At 39.5% G+C, this 13,245-nt stretch overlaps 1 protein-coding gene across 4 annotated transcripts in view; it reads left to right on the forward strand.

Moving 5' to 3' along the window:
• Positions 1–13,245, forward strand: part of plch1 (phospholipase C, eta 1) — a 74,102-nt gene that overhangs the window by 48,437 nt on the left and 12,420 nt on the right. For all 4 annotated transcript variants that reach the window (XM_008425058.3, XM_008425059.3, XM_008425057.3 and 1 more), the window contains 4 exons: positions 1,948–2,119; positions 6,531–6,638; positions 10,533–10,688; positions 11,449–11,511. In XM_008425058.3, the coding sequence (XP_008423280.2) occupies positions 1,948–2,119; positions 6,531–6,638; positions 10,533–10,688; positions 11,449–11,511 (499 nt within the window). The remainder of the gene's footprint in view (positions 1–1,947; positions 2,120–6,530; positions 6,639–10,532; positions 10,689–11,448; positions 11,512–13,245) is intronic.

Consider the following 13,245-nt stretch of genomic DNA (forward strand, 5'->3'; position numbering starts at 1 on the left):
TCATCTTGGCAGTGGCTGAGTTATAAAGATGTTTATTTAATTCAAGTACAGGCACTGTTTCAACTTAATTATGCCAAACGTTGCTGCCTCATCCTGCCGACTGTTGGAAATATAAAATTAGATTAAAGTCAAGTGTCCTAATTAAAGTTGTGCAGACGTAACAAGCAATTAACGCATGCTAGTATTTTAAAAATATAGTGAGGTGCTTTTTTGTCAATTCGTCAAAAGCAGAAGAATTACAAAAAAGACATTACATTTCTTAAGTGCATCTTTTTTTTGGTGATTTTTTTTATGTTGCCGTCTGAACTGCAAGCTAAATTGCTAAAGTCTGGTTGCAGCTTGTTGTTTGTTAGCCTATTAATCTATTTATTTACCTTTACATGCTGGGCTGTGTATAAACACACACAAAAAATAGTTTTTGACAGTTTTAAATAAATTTTCCATAAAGCTACATACATGGAAAAAAATCAGGTTACATGCAAAAATCTATATTTAATCAAAATGTTTCAAATCCTCTAATATTTAACATGCATAATTGCTGCCTTTGTCAAATACTTAAGCCTTCTGAATTAAAATAATGCAAATAATACAGAATTTATAATTCTGTAGTATTTTTTTTTATCTTATGCCCTATGCTCTTTTCTTTTGCCAAACTTGCTGCTGTGTTGCTAATATGCTGCAAATTTACAAGTGGTAGAACAAAAAGCTAAAACTACAAAAAAATGTATTTGTATAATATGGGTTTAAAAGCTGTCTTTTTCCTAAAGAGTTTACTCAGAATAACACAATACTCTTTTTTTAAGCCACTCTGAACTTTTATCTTCCAAAACGTAATTACTCTGAACCCTGAATCTGCCCTGGGTTGTTTGTTGTGGGTTTTTCCCATGTTGGAGCTGTTCATATAAATTACCTGTTTATACAAATTATCCACTCAAGATAAGGTCATCTGACCTGCTCCTTCCTGGTTGACCGCAGCAGATGGTTGCCAAGCGGGAGAAAGGAACGTAAGAGATTCACTTTGCAAAAGTTCTCAACCTTAAAACTTATCAAATTTTCACAACAGCTTAATTCTGACTTGTTTAAAGTGTTAAACATAATGTAAAGTACCTCCACCGGTTACATTTCTATTTCTTTTTTTACACTAGTGGATGAGAAGACGGGGGATGCGCAGGTTAAAGAATGGTCCCAACATTATTTTATAAAGTACTTTTTTAAGAATATATTTGTTCATCTCTGACTCTCCAAAGACAACACACACCTTTGCTAATTAGAAAAAATGTCTGCAATTCTCATGAACTCACGCCTTATTAATTTCCAATCTGTCATAATACTGACAGATTAGTAAACTCAACACACTTTGCTTTATCGTCATCTCCCTCGTTTCTGTCCTGCTTTCTGTTTCCACCAGAAGACAAGAAGACAAAGCTGATATTTTATCCTCATGCTGTTGTGATTAGTAGCCTCAGGGCAACATTTCACTGCAAAAAAACAAAAAATCTTACCAAGTATTTTTGTCTCGCTTCAAGTGCAGATAGCCCAGTACTCTTAAAACAAGACAAAGCTAGCTTACAAGCAACTTTTCAGCAAACTATCACATCTTGTTTTAGGTCAATAATTTCTGAAAATAGATATCAAGTAAAAGGACGATTAGATTTTTCCACCTATGGATAAAGAATGTCTTGTTATAGGAGGAAAAAATCTGAGCTACTTTACAGTTTTGTGGAAAAGGTAGATTGAATGTTTCCTTGGTGATGTAAGTGACACTCGGAGACATTACTACATTTACAAACACACATGAAAATACCATAGAAGAAGAAAAGGTGGATTGCAACAAGGATGAAAAATCAAACTGGGAGTTTTTGTTTTCCCTGTTCTTCTGATAAGTATTCAGGTATTTTTTGGTGGTTTTGAGCAAACTTTCTCTCTCTTTTTTTATCCTTCTTTCAGATATCCGGTGATTCTGTCCATCGAGAACCACTGCAGCATCCAGCAGCAGAAGAAGATTGCCGAGTACCTGCGGGAAATCTTTGCAGACAAGCTGGATGTGGGAGAGGTGCTGAGCAGAGACTCTAAGATGCTGCCCAGTCCGCACAGCCTGCAAGGGAAGATCCTCATCAAAGTAAGGACACATCAGTGGACACTTAATGGCGGGACGGACTGGGCATCTGTGTTTTTCATTTTTAAAAGCCACAAAACGGGAGGAGGACTTATTACTCACCTTTTCTACTTCCACCCTCCCTCTGGTTCCTTCCACTCAATGTGGAGAATAAAGAGGAAGCACTCATTAGCTGTCGATATATATATTTTTTTTACCTAATGTGCGTTACCAAGGGTAGGGGGAGAGTGATCAGAACTGCATGGCCACTAATTACTTCCTGTGAAGAGGATGAGGAGAAGGAAAAGTGAGAGGAAAGTAGGTCATTTTATTAATCATAAATGGGACGGAGGGGAAGTGGAAGTTTCTGGCATAAATTAACTCGGCGACAGACTGCTGGCTTAAATATTTTGTATCATATACAGTGCAAACAGCGGCTAATTGGTGACTCATTTGGGGTTGTCACGTAATTTTTTTATTTTATTTTATTTTTTTCAAATACTACCAATTTTAGCAATGGAACAAAAGTAAATCAGTTTTATATTAAAGATAGAATGTGTAATAAAACTTAACTAAATCTTTTTGTACCCATATTAGAAATTTTCTTTTAAATTAAGAGGCACGAAAAGCCGAATTTCAGGCTAATTTTTCCTAAAACACAAAAGTTGTCACGAGTTTCATCGAAGCAAAACAATAAAGAAGGAAAAGTGACACTGAAAAGTCGGTGCAGGTTGTTGACGAGTTTTTATGATGTTTGTGCTCAATGTTTTCACAAATATGAGAAGTTGCACTAAAACTCTGTGTGTTAAGACTTTTTCATTTGTAATTCTGAAGAATGCTGATGCTAATTAATCCTCCTTAGTTGCCTGGTGTTTGTAATAAGTTTTAAAAAGACACAATGCTGCGTAAAATTATAAAGGCGTCCCTCTATTCTTTTTACTTTACCACGATCAAAGACTCAGACTTTGAAGTGATTCTTTTAAAGTCGTCTTAAGCGTTATTCAAGTCTTCTGAAGGGTTTTGCGTCGTTAAAGTTTACAGTTTTCCCGCTCCAGCACTTAACTCAAGCAAAAGTATTCACAAAGATATTTGGCACCTTACAAATTTCCCGTATCTTTACTGTTTTGTCACATTCTCATGTTGCGTATTATTTTCAAATTCTGATACCAGAGAACGACTACCTGAGCAAAAGAAAGCAAACAAATATGTTTTGATTTCACTTATCAAGTGAAAAAAAAGCAATCCAAACAACCAAGACAGGAGGCTGCTGCAGCCAACACTATTTAATTTTCTCTGGGAGTGTCTTTATAAAGGGTGTGAATGTTAAACTGTGTGGAATAAACACGGGTTCATTATGTCGACGCTCAAAGTCTTTGCATTAAATTATCACAATTTACAAAATCATGCAAAGTTGGCACTTTTAATTGACTTTTAATGCAACTTTTAGAGCAACTTTGCATTAAAAGTGTCATTATTTACCAAATGACACTTCATGACAACTGTCATAAACATTCATAAAGACTTCTTCATGTTCATGACAGATGTTATGTCATGTTTATGAGAGTGTCATGTCAGTCTTATGCACACCCCTTCAAATAAAGTGTTACCAATAAATTATGTCTTTATACAGCCTACTGGTGACAAAGTGCCTAAAAATGTACTTTAAAATGGTAAGTTTTTACTGTTATGGAGAGACGTTGTTTCATCCTTTGGGTTTTGGAGCCTAGCTCTGTTTGAAAGGTCGACGCATCTAAGCTTAGTGGCTGAACAAGCAAACATCCATCCATCCATCCATCCATCCATCCATCCATCCATCCATCCATCCATCCATCCATCCATCCATCCATCCATCCATCCATCCATCCATCCATCCATCCATCCATCCATCCATCCATCCATCCATCCATCCATCCATCCATTTTCTTTACACTCTTGTCCCTTGATGGGGTCAGGAGGGGTTGCTGGTGCCCATCTCCAGCTAACGTTCCAGGCGAGAGGCGGGGGTCACCCTGGACAGGTCGCCAGTCTGTCGCAGGGCAACACAGAGACACACAGGACAAACAACCATGCACACACGCACTCACATCTAGGGACAATTTAGTCAGACCAATTAACCTGACAGTCATGTTTTTGTACTGTGAGAGGAAACCGGAGAACCCGGAGAAAGAACAAGCAAACATGTTTTTGAAAATAGTGAGGTACTGACCAGAAATTGTTTAAAAAGTAGGTAAAACGACTTTCAGAAAGCCTGAAGAAACATTGACTCAGAGTGCATACCTAGTCTGAGAAAAAAGGGACCAGAAACTCTCAAGCGACAATTCTTGAAGTTTAATTTTATTTTGTTTGTCTCATAAAAACATACAAAAAGTTGATAAAAGTTAAATCTGCAAGTGAAATCTTTTGAACTCTAGATTAAATTTTTACACCAAATTAAGTGTTTTTTATTTTTATTTTTAATTTTTTTTACATTTAACATTGAAGGTTTTCCTATTTATTACATTACCGTAAAACAGAAAGCTTGTACAGGGGCTTAAAGCTGAACGTACAGTCTGCCTTACCTGACCTGACAACATTACTGAGAGGAGCACACCGGCTGGGAAGCGGCGTAGGTCCATCTGTATGTTTATTTGAACGAATTGTCATGTCTGAGCCTCACATGCTTATCTTTCGTTAGCACCTGCCGCGCTCTGAACCAGACAGGTGCTCAGGAAGAGCAGCGGTGCGTCGGTGCATTTGACATACCTGCACTCGAAGTTAGCCGAGCGCCCTTAGGAAAATAAATCGGACGTTGCTTCGGTGGCATCAAACGTCACATCTAGATTACTGAAGGCTTCCAACAATTATTAGATTATCAAATAAACAGTCTTTGTTGTGCGAAGACGGTCTGTATTGTTGGATTCCTGGTTTGTTCGCTTCAGGTCAGATGTCTTTAAAAAAAAAAAAAGAGCGATATTGATTTTTATTAAACTTTTTTTACTGCTGCCCTTCTTTCCTCTCCTCCTTTCTGCCTCTCGTTGGCCTGTGGGCCAGCAGAGCCGGGATGGGATGGCACAGCAGTGCAGAAAGAGATATTTAATAAAAAGGTTTTTGAACCATCACACATAGAAAGCAGGGTGATAGACTGCTTGTGCCAGCGGTGGAAGCGGAGGGCGGCGGTGCCTGGCCGGGAGGGCGGGTAAATGTACCGCAGGAAGCTTTAAGCCTCCAGTTTTTATTAGGAGAAGATGCTTGGAAAATCCTGACTCCCACTCACACTTTGAGAATGGCTCACTAATGGGCTTTCAGTGCGTCCAAATAGCTTCTTAGGGAGTTTCACGGGGATTCTGCAGATGTTTGTGTTTTCCTGAGTAAGAGATACAGTATGTGCCCTCTGGAGTGCCTAAATGTGGCAGAATTTGTTTTCGCTATGGCTGGAAATTCAGATAAAAGACCATCAGGAACAATAAGGTTGCCTAGTGTACAGTGCTGTGAGAAAGTATTTGCTCCTTTACAGGTGTTGCATTTTTTGTCACTCCTAAATATTATCTTTGATGGTTATATGAGGTAGATGATCTCTGAAAAATATCAACCTCCTCTGCGTCTTCCTCTGTGGCCCTAATGCCCATCTGCAGAGATAAACCACTTGGTCAGAAATAACCAATCAGAGCCAGGAGGAGGGTCTTAGCGCTGTCTACGCACTGCTAGGCAACGGCGAGCTCCCTACATTCAGAACCTGTCCTGAATGCTCAGTCTCGTTAGCATAACCACCGATGACGGTTTTCCTGTAATGGTAATTTGTTTCTTCGCCATCCCATCAGCACATTGTTCAGCACGTACACGAGCATGACTGACAGCGCCAAGAGGTTCCTGCTGGCTCTGATTGGTTGTTTCTGACCGAAACACAAACAAGAGCTTGATTTTTTTTTTTCCCACAGATTATATGCCTCTCATAATACTGTCATGGCACTGTGACAGTTTTAACAAATAATAATAATAAAAAAGCATATTTTTTATGAAAGTTACATAATGCAGCTTTAACCACAAAGCTCATCGTTGAACAATAGGAGAGCTCCAAGACAAAACAACAGCGTTGAAAAACAAGCTGCATTTTCCCAAAAATACCTTTGGAAAACTTTTCGTTAAACACCCAGAGATAAAACCAAGACTTTTTGGAAGATCCTGTTCCATCTGATGTAAAACTAAAACAGCTTTTAAGTATCGGAGTACCATATACTGACAGCAAAACATGACAGTGGTGGGAAAAGCGTAGATTCCCTCCGCCCTGCACGTAACACAGAATTGTTGGGCTTTTATTTTTAAACCATCCCCGAGGTTCGACCTGCGTGGGCTTCTGCATGTAAACAGAACACTGAAGGGAGGGACCGCGCTGCCCTCGGCGTGGAACATCCGACGATCAAACAAGTGCGTTTTTCTCTTTTTCTTTCCCTCCGTCCAGGGGAAGCGCCTGCCTGCCTATTTGTCTGCAGACGCCGAGGAGGGGGAGGTGTCTGACGATGACAGCGCTGACGAAATCGAAGAGGACTTCAAACTCAAAAGCAGCAATGTAAGCTGCAGGAATGTGGCTGTGTGTCTTATGTGTTAAGCAAGCATGACTTTTATTCAGTCCTAAAACGTCGTGGCAGAGAGATTCTCAAACATGTCAGCCATGCAAATGTGAGACTTGAATCTCCGTTAATCTTTTATTTATAAGACTAATCTTAAACTAATCTGTCAGTCATTGGAAAAACTTAATGAGCTGCTTCACGGCTTTGCGCATCTGCAACATTAGCTCAGTTTTAATTTAATTTAATAGATTGTGTTATTAGATATCCCCTTTCATTTCAGTTTAGTTTTCATTTTGATGAATGCGTGATGTGTGGCAGTGCGGCTGAGGCCGAACTAGAACACGGAGTTCTGATTTCAGCGTTGTTGAAGTTTTACTCTACATTTTATTCCTTTAGTTTCGTGTAAAGTGACAAAACAAAGACAGGCAGCAGATTTTACATGAATCTGCTCAGCACAGAGAGTCTCCAGCAGATGTGTTGAAATCCACAGTAAAACCATACTCTGGTGTAAAACAGAGCAAACTTCATCGCTACAGATTTAACTTTAGATTTGTGTAGAAGTATTTAATCAAAAAACAGAATGTGCATAATTGGCAGGCATTTAAGACAAATGGAGACCGATGGATCTTTTTAATTTATTAAGATTTAAAGACTCATTTATCAAAAAAACCAACAAATTAGAAATGCAAACAGATCATCTAGTATTTGAATATATAAACGTAGAAAGCTATACATTTGTAGATCCCAACCATCCTGGTCACTTAAAACAGAATCCTCTGTTACATCAAAATAAATTAAAATCTGCATTTGGTTTATCAGTCTGCTTTTTTTCACTTCGTGTTTCTCGGCCAACAAATGGATCCGCAGCATATTTTTCAACCCTGCACAGGCAACAAAACCGAGGTTAGTTAATGTGATCTTGATGATGCTGCAGTGGAGATAACGACTTCAGTAATCGGCCAGCGATGTTTCTGGTAATTATTGTCAGCAATGTTTTAGGATAACCAAAGCTTAATGATGCAAGTAGAAAAAAAAAAAAAGAAAGTGAAAACTGAAGGAGCGTTTTCATTTCTCTTTTGAATTCGACATGAGGTTTTACACCTGCGTGACTAACATCGCTGACATTTTCACCACAAGTCAGATTCACGCGGATCGCTCACTCGCTGAGCGCACGCCGTTTTCACATTCATCCTTAGTCATCATGGTGTTGATATTGTCTGGCACTGCGGTGCCAGGAACATCATTTCCAAATTTAAAATGGGGTGAAAGCACTGGTTTTATTCTCCAGTTTGGTTTCGTGAGCATAGAGTCGTTTCTCTTTATTAAGCTGGCGGCGCGGCGCCGCAGATGCCACAGCAGATGATCGTCGCCATTTTGACAGGGATGTTGGCAGGTTACTGGGAGTTTCTGCTCATTACACCAGTACGCTTCCACAGCAGTGACTTGCTAGCACTGCACCAATAGACTGACGTGCCTTTGTTGTGGAAAAGAAACTATTTCACCAAGCACTGTCAGGTGAAATCACTCAATCAGGTTTATTCATATGTCGTGCACAATACAGAGAGCTTGTAGGACAATCAATAATGAAGCAGGTCTGGGTAAAAAGCAAGGATAAGGAATTAAAAACAAGGTCTGGTTCTGATCCAGCAGAAGAAAACAACTTCCAACCTTGTACATGTAACCCAAATAGTTATTTTGGTGAGAGTTCACAAGCATTTAATATAACATGATGAGCAGATGTTAACTTGTAGTAATTTATTTTCCACCACACCCTTTATGTAAAAGAGACAGAAGGAGTGTGGAGAGAAAATATTTTGTTTTATTGCTGATGATTAGCATGCCACTGTCGTCTGACATTTAGTGCTAAATGAAATGAAGGAGAGACAAAGAAACAGAGGTACTACCACAGATGCAGACGTCTAATTGCAGGTCGTCATGCTGCAGAATGACAGAGTGCTACCCATCCTCTGGGTAATTTATTCTTTGCCTTTGGACTCGCAGTCAAAAGTGAAAATTTTAGTGCTTTTGTCTCTTAGGCATTTCCTAGTTTTAAAAAAGAGATTATAAAGCCCTTCGACTTTTCACATTTTGCCACAATGCAACCATATACTTCCAATTTCTTTTATTCAAATTTTCTTTTCCACAGAGACATTAGGTTTGCACTTGTCTTTGGTTTTCTTTTCTCTATTACTCTTACATAAACTCTAACACTCCACATCACCTGAAAATTCTGAGGAAACTTTTCTTCAGAGGGAATAAGAAAACTAATCGGAGTTTGTGGAAACATGGGTTGAGATGGAAAGAAGAAGAAGAAGAAAAAAACAGGGCAATCTGGAAGAAACCTTGATTCAGGCTACCAGACTCTGGAGCGGTCCACCGTCTCACAACCAGGAGCATCAAATCTGTATTCATGTGTCAGAGTGACACAGTTAATGCCTGGATCTGACTTCAATTGAGAGAGTCCTTCACAAGACTTGGAAAATTGCTCTTCACGGATGTTCTTCATCTAATTGGACTGAAACTTCATTTAGTTTCCATAGAACAAGTGGCAAATAAAATATCTGTATCTGTGTATCCATTGACCAAAAAGATTGTGCAAATTGGAATTACAAAAATTAATTCGCTAAATGGACACACTCCAGTTTCAAAACAACTCATGTTTTTGATGAAAAGTTCTTTTGCACTAGGATGATTTGGTTTTTCAGCCGAATCGACATTTGTGTATTTTACAAAACTGCAATGGAAACACTTTTTTACGCAGTTTGCAAACAGCAGCATCGCCCTTATTTGTCGCCACTGGCCTTCATGGAAAATGAGCAGCTGGCTCCACCAGAGGCCTCACAGCATCATCAATAGCTCAGTTTGTCGGCTCTTCTGTAAAATATCAGACTACAGTTTCCACAAAACGTTGCATCTGCTCCCAAATATAAAGGGCACTCTAAGTGTTACCATCCATGGTTTTTAATGACTTATCGTGTGAGCAGGCTTATTCATGTGTGATTTGAATTGCATTTCTTATTTAATGGAAACATCACAATTGCAAAATTGTGTTTTTTTAAAAAACATTATCAGAATATAGAAAAGCACAGTTACTGTCTAGATGTGCAAAGCTGGAAGAGACATACCCCAAAGGATTGGCAGCTGCTACTGCAACAGCAGGCAAGGCGAGTTAAAATAAGCCAACGTACGCCAGATTTTAACCCTTTCATGCATGAATTATGATCGTTTGTGTTTTTCCTTTTTTTTTATTTCCTTAAGGCATAAAACAAATAATTTTTGTAAAAAAATCTTTATTTTATTTTATTTTTTTAGGTGATCAATTGTAATTTTCTCCAAATACAAAGTTATTTGAAAAATACATCAGTAGTATTGTTCTTTAGGGGTTATCTGATGTCACAATATTTTTTTTTACCCACAAGAGTTGTCTACAGTAGAAGGAGGGACCGGGTCAGTTGGCATCCTTTTTTGTCTGTCAGCCATATTGGATTTAACAAAAATAATTTCTTGCATTTTCAGCTGATGGCTAGTAGATGATAGTGTATTTTATGATGCATTAGTGTCCATTTTAGTGGTCTGTGTGCATTTATAACATAAAAATCCACAAGAAGCAAAAAATAAAAAGGCTTTTAGATAGCTGTCCACTGTAGTGACCGCTATGCATGAAAGGGTTAAAGTGTGTATTTGTTTAAAAATACTGTGTATAATTTCCTTTCACCAAGTTCATCAGTCACATACATTCCTCGGTAAAACCATGAAAGATTGTGGTTGTAATCTGTCAAAATGTGAAAAGGACATTTTTGCCAGCAGTCAGAAACCTCCATTCAGGCCTGGCTCTTTGAAATTCGTTTCAGTTTGCCATCTGTCTCGAAAACTGAGCTCTCCCTTCCTCTTAGGGCAACGGCAATCACCAAGTGGAGTCTCACATCAGAAAGAAACTGGATTCTCTTCTGAAGGAGTCTCGGATCGTGGACAAGGAGGACACCGACAGCTTCAGCATCCGAGCTCTGCTCCGAGCCACGCACCAGGGCCTTCAGAAGAACCTGCGCCAGGTACGCCCCGCTCCGCACAGCCCACCCAAAGGCAAGCGAGGCGGCTTCCGGGAGCCGCACTCGCGGAGGAGAAACCCTTCGTCAACATGTGAAGAGAACGAAGCGAAGAGGAGGGGAGTAAAAGTAGGTTATCGTGTTAGTCACGGAGGAGGATTCGGGGAGTAAAGGAGCAGACCAGCTCCTGCCTGGTCAAAACGTACACGGCGAACAGATCGCAGAGCTCCTCCGCACTGTTTCTGCATCTTCATCCGAAGCATGTCAAAACGGGAAGAGAGTGAAGACGGTCTATAAAAAAAAACAAAAAAAACCTGAAATGTTACTTAATATTTCATTTTGTCGCTCGCGTCTTGTCTTATTTTTAGAGATTCTCGGTTTCCCGCCTGCCGTCTCGGCGCGGTGGGTGTAAGTGCATCAGGGTTTCCTATCCGCTCTAATGTAGTCCTACATCGGCGGTGATCCCCTTCACCTCATTCTGTCTCTGAGGCTTTTTCTCTCCAAGTGTTTCTAGCTGGTTTGTTTTTGCAGCTCTCGCCCACTGGCTCTCTTCAGCTGTCTGATGTTTTATTGAGCGCTGTTTGTTGCGCCTACTTCAGCTCCGAGGCTTTAGGCTTTAGAAGACTCTCTAGGTGCTAATGTGTTCTGTGTTTCACTACCTAATGAAACCCAGATATGAATACAAACAAAAAAAAAAGCTTGTTGACGTAGAAAAGGAGGCCCTGAATATCTTTTCTGCTTTTTCTTCTTCTTCTTCTTTGTTCAGAGCTCAAAAGGAGTTCTGAAGAAATCCCAAAGCAGATCCCTTATCACAACACTGAAACAGAAGGTAAGACAAAGGAAGACGGGCTTTCTCCGTTTTTTAAAAATTTTATTTATTTTTTATTTTTTCTTCTTTTTATGTGTTTGTGGAGAGGTTCGTTCAAATTTAGTTTAGCTGGAGAGAGGCAGGAATATTTTGCTTGTGTTCATCGAAAAACATCGACATAATTGGTTGGTTGGGTTATAGTAGTTTGGTTCTATCGTAGTACAGTTTACTGATGTTTAATGTTTCATCCTTTTAAAAGTTTTCATTTCCTAGGAAACTTTGAAGACATTATTCTTTTTTGCCTTACATTTGTTTTTTAGTTTTTCCTCTCTTCCTTCTGTTCTCCCAACGTTACACATCACTTTTCTTCTCTCATCCCTACCTGCTTGTGTAATATTTCCTTTCACTCGAAATGCACTTCGTCATATTACTCCTTGATTCACTTCCTGCTTCCTTCCTTTCCTTTATTTTTCCTTTATTTTTTTACATGCTTTCTTTGCGTCCTTGTGTCCTCCCATCTCTCCTTCAGTGCGTCTTCAGTTTTGTCCTTCCTCGATTCATTACTCTCTTTATTCCTGCCGTAATTCCTCACATGTACCATTCTGTCATTTGTAACTTCTTCCTTATTCCTTCCAATTTTCCTTTTCTCATCTTTCCTTGTGTCCTTTACTTCCTTTGTTGCGCCATGCCTCTCTTCCTTCTTACTTTCTATCTTTTTTTCCTCGTTTATTTAAGTCTCCTCCTTCCCTCCGTCTGTCCATCTCTTTGTCCCCTTCCCTTCTTTTTGTCATCCTGTCTTCCTCTCTGTCTCTTCCCCTCCTTTTTTAGCTTTCTCTTGTATGATTGTGCTCCACTTCTGTCTTTTCTACTCCTTCAGTCTTCCTTCCTTCCTTCCTTCCTTCCTTCCTTCCTTCCTTCCTTCCTTCCTTCCTTCCTTCCTTCCTTCCTTCCTTCCTTCCTTCCTTCCTTCCTTCCTTCCTTCCTTCCTTCCTTCCTTCCTTCCTTCCTTCCTTCTTTCCTTCCTTCCTTCCTTCCTTCCTTCCTTCCTTCCTTCCTTCCTTCCTTCCTTCCTTCCTTCCTTCCTTCCTTCCTTCCTTCCTTCCTTCCTTCCTTCCTTCCTTCCTTCCTTCCTTCCTTCCTTCCTTCCTTCCTTCCTTCCTTCCTTCCTTCCTTCCTTCCTTCCTTCCTTCCTTCCTTCCTAGGCTGGACTGACTCATTTCATAAAGAATCAGAAAATGATAAAATAATAGAATATAAGAAAACATAAAGCACTGAATAACATTTTGAATGGGAGGCAACATAATTTTGTGCCATTGAGCGTCGATCGTATTCATTTAAGTAAACAATAGAGAATCTACAATTTGCATGATAATGCAGATCTAAACATGCTGTATTAATTTAAATTTGCTCTGCCGTCGTCTTCGTCTTCGATGAAAGATTTCCCATCTCAAATGTTGTGAAATATTGATTCCGTAGATCAAAGTTTTCATCATCAGCCACATTTCGTCCTCTTGCAGGATTTTTTCTATCCTCTTTTCCCTCCTGCATTTACCCACTCAGGTTTCCACTTCAGTCTTTTATGCCTCCCTCTTTGCATATCATGTGCCCTCCCACGTCTGTCAGTGGCTGTGTGCATGCATGTGTGTACTGTATACAAATGTGCACACACACACACATACTGCGGTGTGTTTGTTGGAAATCTAAACACTATAATTACTAAACATTTCTAATCTTCTCAGCCCCCCTTCACTAAGG

This window comes from Poecilia reticulata, chromosome 13, assembly GCF_904066995.2.
Source record: "Poecilia reticulata chromosome 13, P_reticulata-male-v2, whole genome shotgun sequence".
Lineage (NCBI taxonomy): Eukaryota > Metazoa > Chordata > Actinopteri > Cyprinodontiformes > Poeciliidae > Poecilia > Poecilia reticulata.